The 26,036-nt window shown below is 45.5% G+C and overlaps 2 protein-coding genes and 1 non-coding gene across 5 annotated transcripts; all 3 read right to left on the reverse strand.

Annotated features, from left to right (window-relative positions):
- Positions 1-1,673: 1,673 nt before the first annotated feature.
- On the reverse strand, positions 1,674-7,416 carry RIT1 (Ras like without CAAX 1). Of its 2 annotated transcripts, XM_045298424.1 has the most exons (7): positions 7,345-7,416; positions 6,798-6,949; positions 6,593-6,649; positions 4,092-4,165; positions 3,983-3,985; positions 3,690-3,881; positions 1,674-2,427 (listed from the first exon to the last, which is right to left on the reverse strand). In XM_045298424.1, exons 2-7 carry the CDS (start codon positions 6,901-6,903, stop codon positions 2,197-2,199), a joined length of 663 nt encoding a protein of 220 aa, XP_045154359.1. In that variant the 5' UTR covers positions 6,904-6,949; positions 7,345-7,416; the 3' UTR covers positions 1,674-2,196. The 2 variants fall into 2 exon arrangements, with proteins under 2 accessions (XP_045154359.1, XP_004714738.1); XM_004714681.2 differs by lacking the exon at positions 3,983-3,985.
- A 1,514-nt stretch (positions 7,417-8,930) lies between these two features.
- KHDC4 (KH domain containing 4, pre-mRNA splicing factor) lies at positions 8,931-24,508 on the reverse strand. Of its 2 annotated transcripts, XM_004714682.4 has the most exons (14): positions 24,442-24,508; positions 23,750-23,966; positions 21,198-21,326; positions 19,711-19,790; positions 18,546-18,598; positions 18,131-18,294; positions 17,267-17,478; positions 16,671-16,731; positions 15,113-15,170; positions 14,610-14,863; positions 12,790-12,963; positions 11,620-11,732; positions 11,030-11,121; positions 8,931-10,208 (listed from the first exon to the last, which is right to left on the reverse strand). In XM_004714682.4, exons 1-14 carry the CDS (start codon positions 24,477-24,479, stop codon positions 10,009-10,011), a joined length of 1,845 nt encoding a protein of 614 aa, XP_004714739.1. In that variant the 5' UTR covers positions 24,480-24,508; the 3' UTR covers positions 8,931-10,008. The 2 variants fall into 2 exon arrangements, with proteins under 2 accessions (XP_004714739.1, XP_045154360.1); XM_045298425.1 differs by lacking the exon at positions 8,931-10,208 and having other exon boundaries at positions 11,029-11,121; positions 11,620-11,704.
- On the reverse strand, positions 17,800-17,927 carry LOC115872582. The gene has a single exon (XR_004047942.1). It is a non-coding gene; the product is annotated as a small Cajal body-specific RNA 4 (non-coding RNA).
- Positions 24,509-26,036: the final 1,528 nt, after the last annotated feature.

Genomic DNA, 26,036 nt, shown 5'->3' on the forward strand with positions numbered 1-26,036 from the left:
ACCTAATGTCGGGGGTTTAAGTGGAGAGGAAATGTTTTGAGAATGATGTACAAATGCGCTTTACACAATTGATGTATGTATGGATTGCGGTAACAGTTGTACGAGCCCCTAATAAAATGTTAAAAAAAAACGGGAAAAAAAACACCAAAAAACCCTGCAGTTATTCGACCTTCATGCTTTTTCCAAGTGCTAAGGTTCTACAAGACTTCTGGCTCTTGTACTCATGGATGATGGGCTATCCTAAGACATGATTGATTTGGTAGCAAGAATGTTTCTAGGAGTTTTAACAGGGACCACTACTCAAAGCTAAAGTAATGATAAAATAAAAAATGCTAATTGGATTAAATCATAATATAATTTCAATAAGTAGGACACACTATTCCTTTGTATAATTTATAATAAGGATTTTCTTTGTTATGTATTTCTACCTACTCTGATTTTTAGTTTCAGGATTTTAAAGACGCACAAAAACAATCAAACAAAAATCCACTAGCAGTCCTTTTTCTTTAAACCCATAAGTTACCATTAGTTATGCGACGAATATGACAACCCTCGTCTCTGCTGAAAGGTGCAAACAGTAGCTGAGCGGCAGGGTACCAGTTGCTACACGAAGCCATCGCGTTAGTTTAAAGTAAACACAGAAACCGCTTCAGTGACATTTAATGTTCCAGACGTGATACAGTACTCAGAGCCTGTTGCATTTCATGTGCACACATACCAGGTTCAGTTATCAAAATAATCTGGGCCCCGAAATGGAGTTGTCACCACAGCATTTAAAGGGGTTTCTCCCTAGGTCACTAGTTTTTCGCCAGGCAGTCAGCAAAGCAGTGTTCTCACAGCCCACACTTTGTCAAGGTTTGGAGCCACCTGAGGGTAGTTGAACAAGGTCCTGGTAAAGAAACCGTTAGCAGGAAACACAACCTATGAGAATTTTAAAGCTGCAAGGCTGATCCATTCGATAGAAAGACCAGCGGTTGTCAAAGTTAGGGGCGCACACACACAATCCCCCTTCAGCTCCTGCTGTCTCCTCTGCACGGGAAAGGCAGAGTGTGAGGAAAGGCCGGAGGCTCTTTCTGCCAGGCCTCAGGCCTCCGAGCGAAGAGAAAACACTAGGAAGCAAAGGATGGAAATGTACTGGTGCGTGCATTTCTGGGTGGGACAGCGGCTGTGCACCCCATGAATTCAGCTGAAACAAATGCTTAGCCATCAGTCATTCCCCAAACATTTCCCTGGAGAAGTGAAGGAACGAAAGCCCCAAGGGCGAAACCACCTCCACGGAGAAAGTGTCAATGGGTGTAGGTGCTTCTGCTTGTTCACGCTCATCCCCGAGCTTTCTTTGGATTGACTGCATGCTTCCTGCAAAACGCAGCCTCCTGTTGGCAGTGCTCTTCTGGTCCTAGCTTTTCCTAGCCAATTCCCTGCAAGGATATGGTCTGATTGTCCCAAATCTCACCATTTCATAAACTGCAGCAGGAGTCAGCTCCAGTTATTTCCTGAACTTTAAGCACCTTGATTAGATTTCCTCAACCTTGATCACGCTGATCTTGTTTCCCGATACAATTTTTGTTCTGTCTTGTAAAAAAACCAAACTCGAGACCATCGAGTTCATTCCGACTTATAGTGACTCTAATAGGGCAGGGTGGAAGTGCCCCTAGGGTTTTCCAAGACTATATATAACTCTTTATGGGAGTAGAAAGCCTCACCTTTCTCTCTAGGAGTGGCTGGTGGTTTTGAACTGCTGACCTTGGAAAGACAGTGTGAGTAAAAAAGACTGAGGTCCTTCTCTGGGACAGTCCCAGAAAACAGAAGTGGAAAGATAGTAAGGTTGCATAGCAAAATAACCCCTTTCAGTGTAATCAAAACCTTGGTATGCACACTTCCATGGGTATCAGCAATTTGCACCAATGAATCAAGATCAGCTATGGAACTCCAAACATTGGTAAATCAGATTTGATAAAGGTGACAACTTAAAAGACAGTGCTCCACTGCATTAATAAATCAGACTTAGAACGAAGACGATACTATTAAATAGCGCATCACTGGAAACTCCTAGTAGGCATGGCCCTCCCTGATCGGTTACTTTTGAAATAACAGTCATAAGAGGAGAAAGAGCAAGCACCATGCTCACTACTGTCAGTTACTGGACTGCGTTGATTCCAGCACTGCAGTTCACAGATCAATACTCCGCGCTTCTCTTCAAGTTACTGAGTCTTTCTTCTTCCGGAACGGGGATTTAAGTCGCTTCCACACACTGCTTTTGGGTTTCGACTTTTTCTCCATGGCCAGGACTGCCTCCTTTTCTTTCCTGCGAATCTCCCGCACCAGGGCGTGGAACACATCATCAATGTAGTAGCGGTAAGCAGCAGACGTCTCAAAAAAGGGACAGCTGAATTCTCGGGCCAAAGCCAATCCTTCTTCCCTGGTGACCTTTAAAAATGTAAACACGAGGAAAATGTTTGGTGCTAACAGTGGAAAACAGTTACAAGCAACCAATAAAGCAGGTGACAGACTACCAGCCCAGGAAGAGAGGAACCCGTGGGTGGCAGAAGCGGTTAAGTCCTAGCCTGTTAGACTCCAGACTGGGGATTCACATCCATGCAGGGTGCCTGGGGAGACAGGCCAGGCACTCTGCGTCTGAAAGGGCCATCGTCTTGAAACCTGGAGTCGCCTTGAGTTGGCATCAACTTGATGGCAACAGGAATCGAGATTCTCAACTCGAGAGATATGTAGACAGAGTAGAGTGATTTTTTTTGGTAATGTCTGGGAGGCTGGTCTACATGGCTTTTAAAGTTTCTTCTGCCTTCAAGTTTTATGATTTCTATTTTAAAGATAACTTTTGGAAAGGTGGAATAGCAATAGATGTTGAATACATAATCTTATTTCACCTGACACTTTTCATTCTAAAGAACAAAATGGCAAAGAGATGTATATTTAAATTCTAATACCAGAAACTATTAAGAACTCCTAATAACTGAGTATATGAATGAAGATATTCTAAAATTGATGGCGGTGATGATTGTACAACTCTTCTTAGTATATGACTAAATTATTGAATTGCATGATTTGTGAAATATATGCCAATTACAAAATCCCAAACCTCAAAAACACCCCAAAAGACTCCAATCATGGGTAGTTCATAATTACTTCTACTATTGGACATTGAGACTATTTCTACTTCTTTGCTGTAGTAAAAAACCTAGCAATGAGCATTTTATATATGAATCTAAAAATATTTCTCAAACCAGGATTAGCTGGGAAGCATTATGAATGTAATCGCTATCTGACAGCATCCACAAACTGCACCATTCACCACTTGCACATGCTACACACGTGCTTATCTGCTACGCTTCCTTCTCAGCCAGGGTGTGGTGGCCGCAGCACTGCTAACTTGAAGGGCCCCACAGTCTAAAAATCTCCGTAATCGCTCCCACTATCCCTTCCCAGGGCTCACAAGCCCCATCGTCACAAAGGAGGACTTAGAAAAGGAACATTCCATGATTCTTCATATACTGTGCCTCTGTGGAGTCTGTCCTGTAACAGATTCCAAGAATCCAGATAAACACCCAAAATAAAAGCCCACAGGAAAACCCTCGAATTTGGAGAGAATCTAATTCTAAATTTGAAGGCACAGGAACCTGTAAGTAAAATTCCCAACAGACCACAGGGTGCATTTTCCTCTCCAGTCTTACCTGCCTGAGCTGTTTTAGGTCAGATTTGTTTCCCACAAGAACCACAGGGGTATCATCAGTGCGTCGAACTCGATAAATAAGCTGTTTGAACTCCCGAACTTCATGGAAACTTCGACGGTCGGTGATGGAGTAACAGATGATAAACCCTTCTCCAGCCCTCATGTACTGATCCCGCATGGCCGTAAACTCTGCCTAGGGGAAGACCAGGGTCATTAATTAATTGATTCATGCAATCTACAGCTGCACGCACACTAGCTATTTAGTTCAGATTAAGGTTGCATGATATCGATTACCTGCTATCCTGAGTCAGAGTGCATGAAAAATAAAAGAGATGGACTAGTGATCTTCTCCCCTTCCCTAGAGCGGAAAAGCCTTTACCCATAGCATCCTGGGATTTAATACCTGTCCGGCTGTATCCAAAATGTCCAGATTGGCAGGTTCATCATCAATTCGGATCCGGATTTTATAAGCATCTTCTACAGGAGGGAAGAAAGGTATACTATCAGGCCATAAACACAGGAATAAATACATCCTTTTCACCCTTTGTGGAGTATGACATTGTACCCAGGTTCCTTACTTCCCCCTAAATTCCTCAGGAAGCATGCAAAAGCCACTGAGCTACTAAGGCCATTCTGTCATCAATCTGTTTAACATGTGAGGCATTATACTAAGTAATTTGCATGTACTAACTCATTCAATAGTTACAATAATCTAGTGAGGTAGTTATCATCCCTACTTTATAGATATTGAAAACATTAACTATCTCCCAATCACAGAATTAATAGTGGAGCCAGGATTAAAATCGAGGCTGTTTGTCTCAAAATCTGTACTTTAACCACATCCTATAGTGCTTTTTTTAATCTTAGTATTCTGGGGGGGGGGGGCTATTTCATAAACAATCCGTTTTGTTACAATTTCTTCTTTATGAAAGCAAATTTCTTCATCCATACTACTAATCACACCTTGGAAAACACAGAAAGTTAAAGAGAGAGAAAAAGTCTACTTGCTGTTTCGACTGCTCAAAGACAATGGCTTACATTCTCCTAGCATCTAACAGGTTTTTCTGCGATCCCTGGCTTCCGGTTTTTTCCTCAAACATGGAGTCCACTAAACTATAGGTCACGAGCTATGTAAGTCATTGGGATTAATGAACTGTGCAATCGATTTAGTGGGTTGGGAGCAGGACCAAAGCAGATAGAAACTTAACATAAAATAGAAAATGCCAGAGCACATCACATGTAGTGAGGCACTAATTTTTCATGTTCCTTACATATACCTATGCGCACACATCCCCACACATGCATACTTCTACATGTGTATGTGGCAAGGGGTGCAGGGACTTGGCTTGAGTCTGCTCCTATAGAGAAGACAGGCTTCTGGAGCCCCACAGGGTCACTCGAGTTGGAACTGGCTGGAGGGCAGTGGGTTACAATGCACAATGTTTTTCTTCAGTCAGCAGGCAAAACTTTGGAACAAATATGGAATCAAATTGACAAAAACCAACTGGAAAGACCAGAGAGGAGGCTCAGGGGCAGAGACATGGGGCCCAATGGGGGAGGAACGACGGGGAAGACAATGTGGGGAAGGCTGCAATCAACATTGCTCGAGTGTGCATGCACCAAGTGCTGAACAGGGGATGCTCTGCTGTGTGTGTTCTGAACCACAAAACCTGGGGAACAAAGGGCGGCACATTACAAAGTCACCGAGCGCTCTCGGGCTCCCCGAGTCTAACACATTGCTTGGCACAGAATAAAACTGGAGACACAGAATCTGTTGTTAAGTCAGAAAAGTGGCTGATTAAAAAAAGAAAGTGATTCACCAAACTGCACTCCCTACAGTAAACAAGGTAAGAGTTCTCAGAGGAAGGAAAAGCATTTTCTGGATCTCTCTGGTCAAGGATCCTAAGCTGATTTTATTCCCAGCATGCCCGAGAACAGTTCAAATCCCTGTAAGATGCTCCAAGTTTTACGCGGCACATGAAAAACACATATGAAAACGATTTAGATTTTTTCTCCCAATCCACTTAAGTATCTATTGTAAAAAAAACCCAATCACACCCAAAGCTGAGTTCCTGGAGAAGTCACTGGTTTCATGGGATCTGGAGCAGCCAGAGGCCTTTTTCTAATGGAAATCCTCCCTAGAGACTGGAGGTCAGGGTACAGAGTCTCACTCTGAAAACGTCAATAGTTATGACAGACCTGTGCCCCTCTCCCCAACATTTGTCTTTTCTACTACGATATAATTCCCGAGACGTCCTTCCGAATCCTTATGATTCAGTTATGAAAGTACTATTTGTCCTCTCTGTGCACACTAGCAACTTAAAGAGGCAGAGCAAACACAAAGGCACATTTTCCTTATTTGAACAGGGTTTCGCCAACAATGGGTATTTACGACTGCATTCTGAGCAAACGTCAGGTATAAGGAAGTCAATGAAATGCACCCAGAGGAAGAAGTCCAGGCTCCCAGTGTCTGGGTTGTCCGAGTTCAGCAGGCTGGCTCGACTTGTTTTTCTGCTTCCGCTGGTAGAAGTTCAAACCAGCTGATTCATAGTTAGTCTCAAAATCAGACCCTTAGAGGAGTGACAGCAAGAAAAGTTTCCCACCGAGTACCCTTTAATCCGGCAACAGGAGAAGAGTGGACTAAGCATAAAAAACACGAGACAAAAGAAGTCCTATTCTGCTCAAAGACAAAAACTAAAGATGGTTTATGTACCCAGAGGGTTGAGTGGGTGGAAAAAGAAGTATTACCAATTGCCATGACACCTCAGTTGGTAAGTAAGTCTGTAGCAGACACCAGAAAAGGCTCCAAAGAAAAATCGTGCAAAACCATGTTCACCACCGACACCCACTGAAGAAGCCACTTTCTGGGGTTCATCTGGTCATGTAAATGATACTGCAACTTACCAATGGTGGGGTCATGGTCTTCCGGGAATCTGTGGCTAATGAACTGCATGGTCATGGCTTCAAAACAAGAAAGCAGAGTTAAAATCGGCCCCCAAGCGACCCACGGGAAGAATGGTTCAGTACGAACAGCGCGCGGCAGCAGCCCGTAGCTCCTGCGTTTTCGGTAGAGGTCATTTGCTTTAAGCCCGCGGGAAGCGTCACCTACCGCTCTTCCCGACCCCGCCGGCGCCCAGCATCACCAGCTTGTACTCCCGAGACAGCCCCGCGGGGCTGCTGCAGCAGCTGCCAGCCGGGCGACCTCCAGAGTCCATTGTCGTCCTTCTGGGGAACCCAGCGTTGTCCCCCAGGAAAAGCCACCTAGAAAGGAGAAAAAATTTCATCCAGGATGGACACAACGGACGACGTCCTCCAGCCGGTGCCCGGCCCACGGGTCCTTCTTCTCCGCTGTGGCTTCCTGGGAACCCCCCGAAACCCGAGCAGCCCAGTCCCATGACACACCTCTGGTTTTCCGCAGCCCGACTTTTCCTGGAGCAAAAAAAAAAAATACAAAAGACAAAGAAACCCGGATCTCCCCACCCCCACCCTAGACGGGCGCTCCGCAGCGCGAGGGGTCAGGAGACCAGAGCCACACCGCCCCTCAGCCACGGCGGGGGCGGGGGTCCTCCCCGCCCACGACCTCTTCCCAGGCTTGGCGGGGGAGGCTTCCCTCCGCCCGCCGTCCTCTTGGGGACACGACCCCCTGCGGTTCGTACCGGCCGGCAGTCGGGCCACAGCCCGGCTGACCCCCACTAGGTCTCCCTCCTTTCGCGGCGCGGCGCGGCGCGGCGCGCGCACGGACTGTGACCCCGCCCCGGCCGGCCAAGATGGCGCCACCGGCGGGAGGGCGGGGCCGGACGCACGTCACGCACGGCGTCCCCCGGGAGGCGGCGTCGCCCCGCCCCGCCCCCCCAAGCCTGGCGGTAGTGTGCCTGGGGCTCTGAGAGCCCTGGGCGTCAACAGTGAGAAGGGACACTGGCTACTTGGGAAGAAACAGTAATCTGGCCAAACGTGAGAGGTGAAATGGGTACCCAGTTTCCCCGTTAGAATTGAAACCCCCGTTCCCGTCTTAAGCAGCTGCCACGAAACGGGGTACTACAACTTGAATGTGAAAGGTCCACAGTGCTGGCCACGGTGGGTTGGCATTGGCTGCTCATCCTAAGGTCAGCATTTTAAACCCACAGCCACCCAGGGGAAAAGGATGAGGCCGCCTGCTCCCCTACTGATGTTACGTTGGCCAGTCCCGTACTATGCTCACTTGAGCCCATTGCTGTCCCCAAAGTCTTGTGATAAATTACTTCCTGTAAAGAGGCACAGGGTCAAACTGGACTCAATGGTAGTGATTTCCATCGAAGGCTAAACATTGTTAGTTTCAAACACCACGCTGTAGCAAGAGCCTGTGAATGAGCACGGAGCACACAGGCCAAGTGGAGGCACTTGCACAGCAGCCCTCTAGAGAGGGGAGGCGCACGCAGCTATGCAACCGAAGGAGAAGCTCCCTTGAGGCAGCTCAGGGCAGCTCCTCCATTTCCAAGAACGTCTTCCCCAGAATGTTTGCTTCACTCCTTCCTTTAATCCCGATTAGGATTGTTAAACTAGCACCATGTCCATCCCCACATGGCGATTCCACGGGTCATCAGAGGGCAGCTGTGTCCGAGGGCCTTCCGACAGCGTTGGAAGACTACTAGGTTTTTCTTCCACGGTGCCTCTGGGTGCACTCCAACTTCTGTTTTCTGGCTGTATTAATCACCCAGGAGAAAAAACCAAAAGAAAAATCACCCAGGAAAGTGAACATGAAAAAGAAAAAAGACCAGGCAATTTCCTTCCAAAACAAAGCCAATGAAAACTATGGACCTTTATAATTTTATTAAGGGTTCACGAGGGTGGAAGAGGGAAGGAAAAATGAGTTGATATCAGGGGCTCAAGTAGAAAGAAAATGTTGGCAACATATGCACAAATGTGCTTGACACAATGGATGTATGGATTATTCTAAGAGCCCCCAATAAAACGATTTATATAAAAAGACTATGGATCACAAGGTGCTACGGGTCACCCCATCTGGAAGCTGGCACGGAGGGGTCACCATGCGTGGGCTAACAACGAAACCCAACAATGGAAAACACACAGCATTCATGACCTTAATGTCATGAATGTCATTTTGGAAAGTCATAAAACCATTGAAATGATATGTAAACTTTTGGATCCTTCCCACCTCCCCCATGAGGTTATCTATCAACCGAAAGGTTATGAAGTTAAGGTTAAGTGCATGGTTAGCTTATGAAAGAAAAAACAGAAACAAAGCTGAATAGTTGTCCATTTATTTATAATGAAATTATGGTCTAAATATTTACAACATTTAGCAAACCAGAGGACACGTTTATACAAAGCCAGCCTGCCAAGTGTTCAAATGTGCAAAAATGACAGTTCGGTATTTCAAACTACTTCTGGTTCAGCAGACTAGCTCCTTCACTTTCACACATCAATGTCTGATACAAAAAAGTTCTTTTGGCAAAACTGTAATTGCCAAGAAAAAAGGACAAGTTGCAACTTCAGTCACTAAGTCCACCATCCTATTGCGAGCAGTCAAATCTCTCTAGTTTAGCTGCAACCACTTCTGAGAGAGACAGACCACTGTGTTTCATTTGTGATGAATTCTGACCAGCTTTTGGTCAAGTCGTTTCCTCTGACCCAGCTGAAGACAAGGAGCTGAGAAGGGCAATTTTTTAAAAAGCAATGGCCAAGATAAGTGTGCCTGAGGGGGCCAGCCTTTGGATCATCCCAAAAGTAAGACACAAGGAAAAATAACTTCATTTTCCTACCCAGGATCCAGCTATAGCCAATAGTTTGAATTTAGTACAAAAGCATTTTCTCTGAAGAATGCAAAAATGAAACATGAATGAGGCTCTTACAATTAAGTACTGAAAGTATAGAATGGCCTTAATATCACTACCTTCCACCCAATAAACACGATTTGTTTCTAACCAGTTATTATTTTACTAAACAGCAGTAAAATCAACCAAAACTTTCTTCACAACAGAGTAAGGGCTATGTGTCTGGAAAAGGCTAGGCCCGGTCACATATAAATGGGATTAACCAACCTTGTCTGGGTGCTGTGTGCAACAAGCACATTTCATCCACTGTTTAAAAAAAGCTTCAGAGACAAGTGTGTTTCTAAGTAAATTTTAACAGATGCTATGCCACTGCAGAAATAAGGATGTTAAGAGGAATGGAGCCCGTTAGGAAGGGGACAGTGTTTCTCTAACTTCAGCAAAAGTCCAAGATGGTTCTCCGTACAGGCCCCCGAAGTCTTGTTTAAATCAAATACATGCATTATTGCTACAGAAGAGTCCTTGAGAGTCAATGTTCTGGTTCAGTGTTTCCTACGGGGCCATCCAGAACGGCATCTGTGGCTTAGCTCGTGGCTGCGAGGATGGGAACTGGTAGCCCAAACTCCAGCCCTGTGGGAAGCTACTTGCATTTTTATGACCTCCGTGTTCCTCCTCTTCATCAGATGAGTCTGCAGCATAAGCTACCAAGCCAAAACCCTTTTCTGTAGTTTTCATCTTCTTGGCTGGATAATCTAGGAGAGAGAAGATACCCCACGCCCATACCCCACATAAAAAAAGAAAAAAAATACCATAAAATCGTTAATTAAAAAAAAAAAAAGATGTTAATTATAAGTGGTTAGTTGGACACCATTTTGAAGTCACAGGGTCAATGGTCACCCCAAAACGTTGATGATCACACGAAAAACAGCACCAGCATCAGCAAATGTGAATCCACCAGAACCATGTAAGAAAACAGAGAAAGAAAAAAAGAAACACAAAAAAATAAAATAAAAAAAAAAAGGAAAGAAAAAAAAGGAAAGTTAGCAAGTGAGTCTCTGGGGGTTGATAATTCACCTTTTAAAGAGTTAAAAGAAAAGGAGTTAAGAAAAGAAAAATGTACTTTCTTCTGTTCATTTTTATTATGACTACAAGCAACAAACAAAAGGATGATTGTGTACCTCTAAGGGTTCAGAGTTCTGGGATACTAAGACAACATTTCCCTAACAGGCTGAGCAGCATCAACCCTTAGAGCTATGGACAGGAGATGCGGCTCAGTTGCAATACAAAGAGACCACAATCTGTAGTAGAACCACATCGGGTGCCGCTGGTAACTCACTAACACTGTGCAACAACCCTCCAATCACTAGGACTACTTCCTATGGTGTTAGTGTCACTGATGCTGTGTGTGCAACTTAAGTCGTCTAGCTCTCTTCTAGACACAGGTTGCACAAGGCTGCGTAACCGTATCATCTGTGTTAAAGAAAAAGTGTTCTTTATTAGCCAGTAGGTCAGAGGTTGGATTAAACACAACAAACAGCCCAAGACTCCCGCTCCCCAGCTACACCTTACTTACCATGGCCCCCTGCGAAGACCCCAGGCCCATCCCTCTCATCAGACTCTGCTTTCATTCCAGTCCCCGGGAAGGCTGGTGGAGGCATCAACTGCCTGTTGAAAAACGGAAAAAATGTTCTCTCAGATTCAAATCACTTTTAACTTACCAAGTAGATTAGAGCTTTGATCGCTAATTAAAATTCTTTCCACTTGATACTTCAGGATATTATCACACTTGTGAGATTGTAAGGCCTGCCAAAGCAGCCAAAATGGAACCGAGCGGCCAGTTCCCAGTCAGGAAGGCAAATCTATCACATTGGCAAGGAGGTGGGCTCCCCATTCAAGTACCTCCATCTACAATATCCCAAGTAGTAAGAAAATGGTCAAGATGCAGACAACGAAAGCCCAAGAAAGACGTCTGAAGAATGAGCAGGTACAAGATCATTTAAAGTAGAGCACAACTTCTTCTAAGCCCGGGAAAGGTATTACCATTTTCCACTATTGCATCAGTTACACAAACGCGATCCAAGTGTGCAGCAATGATCATTACTATCACGAATGGCACAAGCAACACCTGAGTGGATTCATTCAATCGCGTTCCAACAAACTCACCTGTCCCTCTCTCGCTCTTTGCCAGAGGAACTTGCTGGCTTGGGTCCTGCACCTTCCATGTCACTCTGACTGGAGAAGCCTGTACCTAAATTAGTCATATGAATGGGTCCATGCTATGAGCAGAAAAATACAGCGGCATTAGCAAATCTACAACTGCTGCATTGGCTTTAGCTCCTTAATGTAACTCTCAAGCGCCTCATCTTTCTCATAAATGGCAGTAAAGTTCAATTGAATCACATGGCTGAGGGATTTGGAGCATAACTATGGTCAGAGCAGGGATGCTGGGATTCATTTTGTTGTATGTCTGTCTGTTTTCAACCGATCACCCCTAATTCAACTGGTGTCTACAAATTAGCTATAAACTATTAAAATGCCTCAAAGAATGCTCTTACAGATTCTGGCAAAAAGCAATGGTGGGTCTTCATTGCCTCAAAACAAAATATGTGGCATATTTTAATAGCCTTTGGAAATTCTTCAATGTATACCCACAATTATTTGTGTGCCCATGATTAGTCCAGTTCTCCCCCCCCCCCCCTTTTCTGGCATCCTTTTGCAGAGAAGAATGGAGGGGACATCATCCTTTTGGGGGTGGGTGGAGTGTGTGGCTAACATTGAAAGCCATAGTTTAAAATATAACGACAGCTCCAGGTGGAATCTTAGAGATGAACCATCATGGGCTTTCAAGAGTGCGCTATGAACGTGCCTAAGGGGGGCTGTTAAGGCACTCAGCAGGGGCACCTCAGAAGAAAAGCCTGGCAGCCCACTTCTGTACAACCAGCCAATGAAAACCCCACGGAGCACCATTCTGCTCTTACACGTATGGGGCTGCCATGAGCCAGCATCAACTCGAGGTAAACAGTAAAGTGGTTGCACAGAAAGAGGACATACAGCCTTCTACAGATGCCAGGAAGAGGAAGACATCTTTCTGGGTGGGGAGCTGTTTATTCCCTTACCACAGTGACCTGGTAAAACCTACGGGAAAAACCCACCCACACATAAAAACCCAGGCTGTAGATTAGTCCCACAAGTTTAATAAAAAATCTCGCTCGATGGAATCCAGAAAGCAAAAATCCTGTATCGGAAGGATTGTGGACAGAGATACGTATGTTTCTTTCTCTAGAAGGAGCCTACTGTCGGGAGATTAAGGTGAAGAAAGGTGTTGTATTTAACCTGGTATCCAAGAAGTCCCGACTCTCGTTCGTCTGGCAGCTCTTCGGTGAATCGTCTCTTCTGTGCCTGAGGCTGAGCTGAGAGTGGGGGCGGGGGCTGGGGCTGGGGCTGGGGCCCAGCAGGCAGGGCAGTTTTGACAGGAGCAGCAGGAATAAAAGGTCCGCTCATGGGACTCTGGGACCAAAACAAAGCAAGGAAGCAATCATGTGAGAACACCCAACTGATGAAAACCAAGGTCACAGTGTGCATCTTATGAATCAACACGCAGCATTCTGTTAGTTTCCTTCGTGGGAACCTTGGTTAACCAGCTGCCTTCAAACCTTTATTCCAAGGAAAATGACCTCTATATAGTACCTCTTTAAACCCTCAAGAAAAACCCGCTATGTCATTTGGGATATGAAAGGCAAACATGCCCATTAACAGGTAGTAAAAACTCCACCTGTGAACTTTGTGCAGGAGACAGACAATAGCAACAATAATCAGTTACTTAGTCCCTTTACCAATATCTTAGCTCTTTCTGTATAATAGTTACTGTTAACACACATGTGGCAAAGGTAACTTCATCTGTCGTTCCCACGGTTATTAGTAAGTTGCTTTGTCAAGAGTAAGGCTGTCTCAGGTTTTAAGAGAGCATGCCAAAACGGAATATACAAGATTATCAAAAGAATATATATTAGGAGAGAAAGCAATTAAAAAAAAAAAATCTATCATTGCCATGAAAAACAGCTCACATTTACTGACAGCCTGGCTCATCTTAGGTAATCTTTGCAACCCTCTAAGATAATAGAATGGCGTGGTTTCATACCCGAGGAAAAGTAAAGCCTGGGTAGATTTAAGTTATAGTCCAAAATCACACAGCTCAAAAATAAAGAAAGTGTGATGATAAGCCCTGACAGGCAGTTCTTAGCCACTGTTAAATTGCTAACTACAAAGGAATGTAGCCCAAAGCTAGGGAACTGTAGCTCTGCTTAAATATAAAACGGACAGCAGCAAGACTAGAGGCCACGTGCAGAACCTAGCTCACAAACCCTCTTCTGGTGTCGCATGTGCGGCCTGTCAGTGCGCACAGCCCTTGGTCATCAGGCTGGGCAATGGTCCGAGGCCGCAGTTTCCTCTGGCAGGAGTACACTGAGAGACCCAAGGAGAAGGGTGCGCCACTAGTCTCCCTCACCCAGACGAGGAGCTAGCTATCGACTTCCTTCCTGAAATTCTACTGCCTTCCACAATTTGAGAAGCAGACACCATTATTCATAATCCTTACGTCTGGAAGCTCAGGGAAACCTATATGTGGTATGTTTCTTTTTTTTCGTTTCTAAAATTAGAATAGCTACGGTAAGTTCCAATCATTCCATCTTAACGCTCCAAAGCCAGGTGTAGGCACACTGCGGCCCATGGTCTATCCTGGCTGGCCACCATTCAAGTTTTCTTAGACCCAGCCATATGCACTCATGTAAGTACTGCATACAGCCGCTTCCATAATATAGGGACCGAGTGGAGCAACTACAACAGAGGCCACATGGCCTGCAAGGCCTAGAACATTTACTAGATGGCCCTTTACTGAGTGTGTCAACTTTTGGGCTAAACAATCTGGTAGCAAGACTTGTGAAACCAACAGCAAGCTTCAGAATGAGACACACGTGTACACGCCGTTCCAAAGTGTTCAGGTAACTTGGTGGTAGGGCCACAGGAAGACAGAAATCAGTCTCATGTAACATGATTTCCTTCTGAATAATACATATCACACTTTCCCCTCTGCCCTCTTCCCCACCCTAGCTTTTTCCTAATTCAGTGGTATCACGTTGCACACGGTGCCATCCTACCTGTCCAGTGCTAGCTGGAGGCTGCACTTGAGTTATCGGGTATTGTGTTGGCACAGGTGGAACTCCAGTAGGTAATGCTGGCAAGACTCCAGGTGCCAATGAAACAGCTGGTGGCACTATGCTTGGTACTCCATAGGGAGGTTGAACTGGCTGCTGAGGAGGGGGAACAACAGGGTAACCAGACTGATAGCCATTGGATGGATAATATGGTGGTTGAGGAGGGACACTACTTATAGCAGAGGGTTGTGTATAGCCTGAGGGGGGAAGAAAAAAAGTGTTTAATCAGCTGCAGCAGAATGAGACATTTTAGCCGAATATTAAACTTAACATCTAGGGGAAGAAAAATACTGAGGCAAGAATGAACTTCCAAATCACCCCAAATTGAAGGGAACATTAGTGCCCTGGCACAGCAGTCTAACTTCAGGTATCATCGTTTGTACCTAACTATAACTAGCTAGGTTTTGTTTTTTTAAATTAAAATAAATACTTGAAGACATACACACCTGGCAAAGGTACAGCAGTATTAATCTGATTCACAAATCTAGAGTATTCAGCATGAACCTGAAACAGAAGGGGAAACAAATTCATCTAGGGCAGATTCAATTCACTTTGTATTTATAAGGGCCTGTTAATACTACCTAAACTGATTGGAATGTAAATGTTTACATATAAGGTGTCAAATTTAAACTTTTGATAAACTTTTAATAGAACTTATAAGGTACATCTAGAAGCTCATTAGGCCAGATTTTAGGAATCAGGCACATGGAAAATTTAAGCCACTCAGGAATTAGGAAATTTTAAAGTCATTTGTATAACCGTTGAGAATCCACTAATTTACTTATTCAACACTTATGGGTGTGAACATGATTAAATGATAAAAATATAAATAGAATTAGGATATGATTTTTGTAGTTTTTCACCTCCAGTTCATTGGAAGAATCCTATTAAGCCTCTAACTCTCAATACCAGAAAAACCTGAGGAACGGCTGGGAAGTTATCTGGCACCCACACGGGCTGGCGAGTCAAGTTAATTGCTCGGAAGCAAGGACAACAGCCCCCCATAAGGATACCCTTACACACCAAATACAAGGTTGAACACATTCAAACCCAAAAGCCTGACTTCCTACAGATGCCATAAATGTAGCCACACAGTTTAACTTTTTGTCACTTCCTTAGAATAAAATGGATGAATAATGAAATAAGCATTTATCCCAAAGACACTACTAATGAAACTACTGTAGCCCCACTTGTCAGCTAAAAAACCGAAGACAAACCCCTCAGTGCTACCGAACTGACTCCGACGCATGGGCACTCTCTTTATGGGAGCAGAAAGCCTCATCTTTCTCTTGCGCAGTTAACCCTTTCACTGCTGACTGACCTTGTCCTCAACAGCTAGCCTTCAGGGAAACCAGGGCTTACCCTTCAGCTAACGTTAATCTTCAAAGGAATTTGTATTGTCCATCAGTAACAAATTAACCACAATCAAAAAGTGATTTAAACAACTGGTAACACGGAAATTCCAAGCTAGAACTCCACACTGGAATACTTCCCAAGTAAGACATTCTCACAGTTGTAACCTTGGCTCTGGGAGCCTAACTTCCTCCTAGAGAATGCTAGTACTATGTTTTTGTTAATCCTATTGCGTCAGTTCTAACCCATAACATGCCTATGCACAACAGAACGAAACAAAGACCAATCCTGTGCCACCCTCCTGCGCCTGAGCCCATTGTGGCAGCCACTGTGTCAGCTCATCTAACTGAGGACCTTCCTAGTCACTATGACCCAATTCACTGCCATCGAATTGATGCAGACTCAGCCACTTTATAGGGCAGGGTGGCACCGTCCCCATAAGTTTCTGAGACTGTAATTCTTTATGGGAGTAGAAAGCCTTAGCTTTCTCCTGAGAAGCAGCTGGTAGTTTCCAACTGCTGACCCTGCAGTTAGCAACCCCAGGCTGAACCACTCCACAACCACAACTCCTTACTACAGGATGAGGAAAACTGCTAAAACACATCCCCCCAAATGACAGTAACTCCTCTGAAAGAGACAAACACAACTCACTGTTTGCAAGAGATTCTCACAGAGCTTCTTGGCAGCAGCTAGGCCTTCTGGTTTGGGATGACTGTAAAGAAAAGAATGGTAACAGAAAAATAAGGGATGTGGAATTCTGCCTTCAATTTCACGCTATTTTGTTTAATGTATTCACTATAGCGCAAACCCAAGCCTCTGAATCACACACGCACAAAAAGCTGTAAATAAGTCCTTCTAGCTAGAACTTGTGTAATCACCACATATATCTTACAAACTTCTCTGAGTATGGTACATCTTGATATAAAATCCCTGTAACCTGTGTTTAAATGGCCATAGGTTTAAATGAAACATTTTAGGCTCATCACTATTTTGAATCAAAGCCTTTAAGACTTGCATAAAACCGAAGACCTTACTGCAATAATTCTCTGAGGTTAGGAGGGCATTCACAGACAAGTCCACCACCTGAGTCAATACTTTGGCTACTGAGTGGCCTGGTGAGTATTCCTAGTGTTGAACCCAAAACCCCTCCCATCACTATGTCAGCCCATTTTCTCTTGCTTTGGGTGTTTCCTGCACAATAATCAGCTGAAAAGGGTTTAAATGTCCTCTACCCCATTCATCCATACCTGATGTAAATATACATAGGTTCAAAAGCTTCTCGGCCAGATGCTGGCTCTATGCAGCCTGAACCTTTGCCCCGGAGGAAGACTTTGGCACCTGTTTCGATCTGAATGTGCTGCAAATAGGAGCAACCTGGCCCTTCCACCTTCTCCTTGACATTGAAAGTGGGCACAGCATGTTCTAGACCCACAAATAATTTATCTTGAACATAATGCATCTGTGAAACAACAGAACTCAGATTAAACAGAGAATATAAGGTAAATACATACTAATCTCGCAGACAATATTTTGACCCCCTAGTAATTTTAATCACATCCAGAAATAAAGAGCCCTGTAATTTCTTCCATGAACATTCAACCAAGCAGTCTGAATTCAAATGAGAATACTATTCAATGTCCTCATGTGAGCACACACCCTCATCGGCTCGGCGAGAGGAGAAGAGAAAAGCCCCGCTATGACACTTGCACCGCCTGAGCCGGCCAGGAACCCACTAAGCGAAAAAGGAATTCCAGCAACACTTGCTCCTGTCTCAGTAAGCGAATGTTGGGTAGTACAGTCAGCCCTGTGACGCTCTCCCTGAGGGCTGCTCTCTCCACCCCTTTCGTCTAGGAGGATTGTATCAGCAGAGTCTTGCTTCATCAGACTCAGCCTTCTTAGTCCTCCAGTTGCTATCAAGCTCACAAATACCAGCCACTAACTTGAAAACATACCATGTTTATACCCTTTGATCAACCTTCTTCCCAGAGAACCGGTATGAGAGAGGTGGGTTTCAGATGCCCATGACACCCTGGATGTCCACATTATCCACTGTGGGAAACTTCCAGGTTAGAATTTCAAGGAACGATTAAGGAGCCCTTCACCAAACATACCCCTGCCTGGAAAGGAGGCTTGTGGCTCACGGCTGGAGCCAGCTGAGCGACGGGTGCAGGCTGGTGATAAACAGTGACTGTTGCGTCATTAAAAGTTGGACTTGTGCCCGTGGCAGCCTTCACCACCCCATTGGTGATAATTTCTTTGATTCGGTTTACAGCTCCTAGAGAGAGAGAGATAGCAAAACACTATGCCAGAGAACCGAATGAAACGCCTCGAGCCCGATGCGTAGGATGGCACCTGGTTCAAGTGTGCAAGCAGTACCGTTTCATAGGTGCTTCCCAAGCTCCAGGCACACATTTGTACAAAGTCCATAAACCAAGAGTTAAAAGTCACCAGAGTTTGCCAAGTTGTTACACAGAGTTCTGAAATACACCCTTCACAAGAAAGTCACGAGTCAAAGATATTACTTACTATCCACCAATTCCCGGGTCTGACCCTGAACATGAAGATATAAAGGACGATCCCTATAAAGAGATATAAAATGATTATTGCTACCTAGCTTAGCCACGGAAGCAAAGCTGTTCCCAACTTTAATTTGTAATTTAAAAAGAGCGTATACACATTGAGTATTGAATTACAGTGCTTAAGAACATGGTTATTACAGCTATACAACAAATTCTTCTTGTTTAGAGTTAAATGGTCCAGGTAAGGATTCATTCTATGCTATGGGCTCATTTAATAGTATTCCATCGAGGTAACCCCAAGTTGAAGAAAATAATTTTTTTGTTGGACACCAATAAGTTACAGCAGATACTTTCTGCCTTTAACTACGCAAATGAAGCAGACCCATACCAACTACGGAAACTCTAGGATCTGGCACTAAGATTCAGATCCTGATCGTGAACAAAGTGATCAGCACCCATATGCTTCGCAGAAGGCAGAAGCGAAGAGGAAATGCAAAATGGCAACTAGCACCCAGACGATAATTCTTACATTTGCCTTTGACATGCACGCTTGGCTTTGGGTGAGAACACATTTTACCTCCTAATTAAGTTTAAGCCAATGTTAACACACTGCACCCTAAGCTCAAACACTAAACAATGGGAGAAACGAAGCTGTTACATATTTACACAGACAACCTACATTCCATGTCATAGGCATGAGAAAGGAAGCCGTATTTTTAACGGAGGACAACAGAATATGTGCTTTTACGAAGGGAAGGGGCCCTGGTGGCGCAGTGGTTACCAGTCGGGCTGTTAACTGCAAGGTCACCACTTCAAACCACCGCTCGTTCTTCAGGAGAAAGGCGAGCTCTGAGAACCCACAAGGGCAGTTCTACTCTGCATACAATTTGGCTCAACCGCAGGGGGTTTTGGGGGTGAAATGTCTTCGTGGGGAGGGAAATAGTTTAGAAGCATGAAAATTAAAGATTAACAATTATTTTCCTTTACAGTTTCTTGTAATTAAGTCTCCTTCAATAAAAATCATTGTGAGGAAAACAGTTGCCAACATTTCTTACACCTATTTGAGACATTCAGAAGCCTGCTTCACTGCATATCCTCAAGAACGGACAACAGGAAGCTAATAGGAGCCATCCACCCAACCCTTCCCCGAAGGAGAGGACACACAGACACACCCGGGTCCCACTTTGGCCTTCTCCTCAGCTGTCAGGAATCTCCCTCGAGTTGACACTGCAGCCCCACTGAGTCTGCTGATCTAAGAAGGAAAATGTTCCATTAGAATGATGCAATCACACTGCGGCAGATAAGAGCCTGAAACACAGGGAATGCAGGAGAGATAAACCCCTCAGGGCCAACAAGGAGAGTAGATACCAGGATTAGGGGAGGGTGGGGGGAGAAAAGGGGAATCGATCACAAGGATCAACTAGAACCCCCTCCCAGGGGGACAAATAACGGAAAAGTGGGTGAGGGGCAACGAAGGACGATGTAAGATATGAAAACAATAATCTATAACTTATTAAGGGTTTGTGAGGGAGGGCAGGAGGGGGAAGAAATGGGGAGCTGATATCAGAGGCTCAAGTGGGAAGAGATGCTTTGAAAATGATGGCAGCATATGTACTTGACACACTGGAGGAATGAATGGATTGTGTTAAAAGCTGTAAGAGCTCCCAATAAAAGTACGGGTGGGGTGGGGTGGGGGTTTAAAATTAAAAAATAAGAGGGAGGTGGGTATGTGATCATTCGTTGATTCCCATGGCAGACAGCAGCACGGTTTTCTCCTTCATTCACCATTAAGGTAGGAATATGCTCTCTACTTGAAAATTCAATTCGTTTCTTGATCAAACAATCCCAGTTCACATTTCAAGACCTTCACTTAGAATAGTGTTCCCCAAGTGGGTGATAACACTCCCCCTGGGACTCTGCAACCATCCAGAGGATGCTGCAAGTGTACATACCTACACTTCTCTCCTGGATTGTGGGCTACAGTATATGTTTTCAATTGCCAGGGGGGTGCAGGAACACGTTTTTCTTCTTGCAAAGGGGGTGGTAGGCCAAGTAAGTTTGGGAACTTCTGATTTAGAAGCTGCTCCTTTTCAGTTAAACTAAACCCAACTGTGATTTTGATGCTATGACCCAATCCCACTAACAAACCACTGACTCCTACTCGTGCTTGAGCACTGGTGGCCCAGGGCTTAAAGGGCACAACTGAAAGGCTGGCAGTGTGTGCCCACCAGCCACCATGCGGGACAAAGAGGTGGCGGTCTGCTTCCGTAGAGATGTACAGCCTTGGCAATCCTAGAAATGGACATCGTATTTGGTAAAGAGGAGGGCCTGTGGAGAAGAGGAAGCCCCTTCGTGAGATGCACTGACACCGGCTGCAGCAGTGAGCTCGAGGATGGGGCAAGACTGGGCTGTGCTTCCTTTTTGTTGTTGGGTCTCTGTGAGTTGGAGCGAATGCAACAGCACTTAACCACAAACAGCAGCACCCTATGGGGCAGCTCTACTCTGCCCTACAGGGTGGCTGCCAGTTAGAATTGATGGTTGTGGGTGTTCATTTGTTGAGTTCTGGGTTTTTCGGTTGGTTGGATTAGAGGTCCTTTTTTTTTTTTTAAATGACACCCATCTCTATCTTCCCCAAATAAGGGGCCCCACTACTCCACACCTCATCCTGAGTCTGTCCTCGAGTCAGCAAGTTCCTGCAGGTGAGAGGCACATCGTTGATTTCTACTTCAGCTACCACCAGGTCGTCCTTGCTTTTACTGCTAGTCAGGCCTTTGCCAGGTGCCTGAAGCTACAAAAAGGGAGAGATCAGATTAAAATGTTTATGCAATAGAATTTAATCTTCTAGTGACCCATTTTTCAACCATTTATTCCCAAGTCCCACCATCTCACTATCTTTCCGTTCACCTGCCAGCAAACACACTTGGAAATACTTTCTGGTCATTCTCCACAAATGAAATAAATATTTACAGCAAGTAGCCAATTTACTTGAAGGCCATCATCAGATTTCTCTGATCATGTATGTAATTACAGGAGCGCTATGGAGTAGGAGCTGCAACTTCTAAAGAATACTAGAGTGGAGTGATGATGCCTTACAGCTAGGTGCCGGAGTAGTAAAACAAAGGTGGAGTTCAAGCCTAACAACCCATGCGACCTGCTCCTAGGAGAGTTGTTTCCTTTATGACAAACACAGAGTAACAGCACATGAAACTACTCCACTTGGATGGCTAACCAATCTGCTCAAGAAGATAAAATACAAGGAGACTTCAAAAAAAACCCCAAAACCCCAAGGGAAAAATGGAATAAAACGATAATGGAGCAATCAAGAAACAAAATGTGTATGAATTACTGAGTGGAAAACTGATCTATTTTGAAAATCTTCACCCAACTTATAGTAAGTTTTAAACACAATGGTCCCGTGAATTTTCAAATGCCCTTTTGTGCATCAGATATTTTTAAAATATGGAGGCAAATTAAATACAGACTCATCACTTGACCTTCTAGCACTTTACATTTATCTCACTGAACCCTTATGATCACTATCTTAAAGGTATATATCAGTGATATCCAACAGAGCTGCCTATGATGATGCAAATGTTTTCGATCTGTGCAGTCTGGTGTGGCTGTCACTAGTCACATGGCTACTAAGCACCTGTGACTGAGGAACTATTAAATTTTCCTTAACTTAAACAGCCACATGTTGGACAGCACAGGCATGATTACAAGAAACTGACACTCAGTGGGATAAACACACAAGACATAACTGAGGGTTCCGGGTTTCAAAGCCAGACCTTCAGATTCTAAATTCAGTATTCTTTATAAACCATAAAAATCTACTGATTAATGTCAAGGTCACTAATAATGACATTTAAGCCTCCAGACAGGTTATAACCAACTGACTAAATCTATAGAACTAGAAAGCTTAACAAAAGAGTACACTTTCAAACACAGAACTCACCTCTTCACATGTAACATGGAAGGAAAATTTTAATTTAAAGCAAAACTATTTTCTTACATGAACATTTCTCAAAGTGAATGGGCAGCTTTGAAACATGGAATTCTCTTTACTCTAGAGGTTTTCAAAGCAGCCTTGGTGGTGGAGTGGGTTACACGCAAGGCTGCTAACAGCAAGGTCAGCAGTTTGAAACCACCAGTTGCTCCACCACAGAAAGGTGCTTTTTATGCTGTAAAGTGACACAGCCTTGGAAACCCACAGGGGCAAGTTCGACCCTCTCCTACAGGGTTGCTATGAATCTGAACCTACTCAATGGCAATGAGTTTCAATTGAGAGGTTTTCAAACAAACTAGATGCCCAACCATCAGAAGGAGCTCAGTCAGAGGCTTACACCTACCACTTGCAGATCTTGGGCTAGTTATTCTATTTAATTCTTGAGACCAATTTTCCACATCTGTACACTGCTGACAATAATCGATTACACAATTCTTTTAAGGTTTGGGTGGTGGTGGTGTGGGGGTGCAAAACAAGCATTCTAGTAACAACTAGCCTTTCTAATTATTACCCTACAAGAGTACTTTTACCCTTACGGCAGGATAAGCCCTACGCTTCTATACCAGGATTTTTTTTTAACCAGGAATTTTTTTATGCCTAAATCCCTCAACTTGTAAACGAAGAACCAAACAACCCATACATAAATTAACCATCTCTTGGGCTAACGCTTAATTGTCCAGTAGGTCAGTGAGAAAGAGGAAGACCCTCAACTAGGTAAGACTAACTTGGTGACTGCAACAATGGCTCAAACACAGCAAGAACGGTTGAAACGGCAGAGGACCCAACAGTGGTTTCTTCTGTTAAACAGGAGGTGGGTCGGAACAAATTCAATGGCATCTAACCACAACAGTTAAGTAGTCACTAAGTAAACATCTGTCGTTCGAACAAGAGATGTTACTCAGAGCTCATTTTACCTGAACTTCTTTTGTCTTCAGAGAACATGCCCATCCTTTAAATGAATATATAGATACAACTTAAACTGAACTATGCAAACATGAACAAAATAAGCCACTTGGTCCTTTCACAAGCCCACTCACAACTGCCTCAGAAAAACAAGTACTGACAAAACACCATGGGGTAAATCCCAAAAGGAAAGGCTCTTTAAAGTAGGATACCATTGTTTTCCCTTTACATGAACACAAACGACTGCAGGATTCCAAATAACGTCTAAGAAATGGGCAAAGGACCCCGTCAACTTCCAGTACCTTCTCAGCAGCATTCTGAGTTGGTTTCAGTTTGCCTTTGGCCATGAGCATGGCATTGATCTTGGCAGCCACCGCGGCAGCAGCATCCAAGGCTCCTGAGGGCGCGGCTGCGGAGCCCCCAGGGCTGCCCCCACTGCAGGGGACCTCTCCACCAGGAGCCGCAGGTGGGAGAAAGAGAAGTGGGGCTGGAGCTGGCTGGTCCCATTTACTGCGACGCCTACAGGACGGGAAAGGCAAACATTAGGCGCCAGAGCTTCCATTGCCATCTGCTCCTCCTTCACCTTTAGCCCCTCAATTGCCCACTCTCCCGTTCCCTTTACGGCTTCGGACCTTCCCCCAACTCTAAAATCCCCTCTCTCCTTAAAGTACGTCCGTTGGTGCGTTAACTTCCCTAGCCCCCCACCTCTTTCAACCCTTCCCCGGCATCTTCGTCCAGTCACCTCTGCGGAGAGACTTGGCGCTGGACCACACGCTCGCGTTTCCCCCTTCATCTGGGCCGGCCTTTCAAAAGCCCCTGCTCCCCTCCTCTCTTTGCTGCCCGCCAACCCTTTTCAGGGACCCCCGACAGGCCGGACCTCCAATCCGTACACCCCCCCCGCTTCCGCGCCCCTCCACACCCACGCAGCGGCCCAGAGTCCCGCCGCACTGCCCGCGGCCCCACGCCCACGCCCGCCCTCGCCCCCTCGCCTCACCCGCCAGCGCCAGGGTGCGTCGCGCTCCCCGCGGACATGGCGACCGGCTCTGCCTAACCACCCGCCAACGACCCACTACCCCTGCCCGTCACTTCCGCCCCACGCCCTCACGCACGGGCACTTCCGGTTCCGCGGCCGAGAGGTTCCGGTGACGTTGTGGGTTCCGATTGGGCGCTCGGGGGTTTCACGCCGTCTCGCGGTAGCGGAGGCAGGTAGGCTGCGGGCGTCCCGCTGGCGCCTCCCCTTTGAGGAAGGCGGTGGCTCCTTCGCGCTTAGAGGCGGAACTGGGGCCCGAAGACTCCATCTTTGTCGTGGGCAAGGAGGTAGACAAGGAGACCAGACGCGTGAGTCAGGGCATCCAACCGACGGCCTGCTCAGGTGTGCGGCCTTTCACTTTCTGCCGAGCAGAGACTTCCCGCGACTCGTACCCCCGTGACACTTTAGTGACTTCCCGAGGGAAAAGGAGATGATCCGTTTGCCAAGTCACCTGAAGAATGTCTCTAGTTTTTGTTTGATGTCTGTGCGTCCAGCACTGCTCCCAGGGCAGGGGATACGATCGCGATGGCGGCCTGTCTGGCACCGCGCGGCGGGTGGGCACGAGGCCAGCCCGCGTCCCAGAGGCGGCGGGGCAGCGGCTGCGAGCTCGGCCCCGCCCGCCGCCCTGCAGGAGGGAGATGAGACGGATTTACCTTGGATGCCGTCCTGGGCCGTTCGGCTGCCCCCTAGGGTGCCGCTCTGAATGGTTTGCTTGGAATCCTGAGAGAGAGCGGGAGACAGGCCATCGCGATGCGGTATCTAAGCAGAGACTTGAAGGACACCCAAGTTACACCGCGTGGAGGGCCGGAGAGAGCCATCCGACGTGGCGAAACGCCGATTCCGACATCTGTGCGCTTACCTTTGGGCTAGCGGAGGAGGGGCCGGGTGGACCCTGAAAGGGTTTGAGCCCCGTGCTAAGGCGCTTGAGCTGATTTTGGAGGCCAGAGATGTCCAACACGTGAGGTATCTTAGAGATACAAGACTGAATACATAAAACATAATGCTATTTTTCAAGTAACTAGATACTGTTATGGTCGGTAATATGAAGTTAACTTGAAAACCAAATGTATAGGACCTCGCCATCCCTCACTGCATCTGGCTGACGCGGCCTTACAGGACAGGTAGAGCTGCCCCTGTATCTTTCTCCCACAGAGCACCTGATGGCTTCAAATGCTGACTTTGTGGTCAGAAGCCCAAAAAACCTGTGGGGAAATGGAATTTTAAAATAAAGGAATTTCTCCACAAACTTTTTGAAACCCTCTTGATATGAAATGGCAATGGCATATACACACATAACATTTCTGCCTTCTCTTATATTCCATTTATCTTTGGATTCTTTGGCTAGACTGTTCTGATTGGAGTAGCCCTTTGTATGTTGGAGTAGCTGGTGGGGCCATGGATTAGCAGTACCCTTTTTCCTTCTAGAGACAGGCTAGCCAGTCTAGAGAACAATTGAGAAGGCTCATCCTGATTTTTTTTCTCTAGAAACACTCTATACGAGCTTCTCCAGAGGACCAAGACCAATGAAAGAAAGAGACAGAGAGGAGGAGGAGAGAAGA

The sequence above is a fragment of the Echinops telfairi genome, unplaced genomic scaffold, assembly GCF_000313985.2.
Source record: "Echinops telfairi isolate 266 unplaced genomic scaffold, ASM31398v2 ScPeMD7_7425;HRSCAF=8463, whole genome shotgun sequence".
NCBI lineage: Eukaryota > Metazoa > Chordata > Mammalia > Afrosoricida > Tenrecidae > Echinops > Echinops telfairi.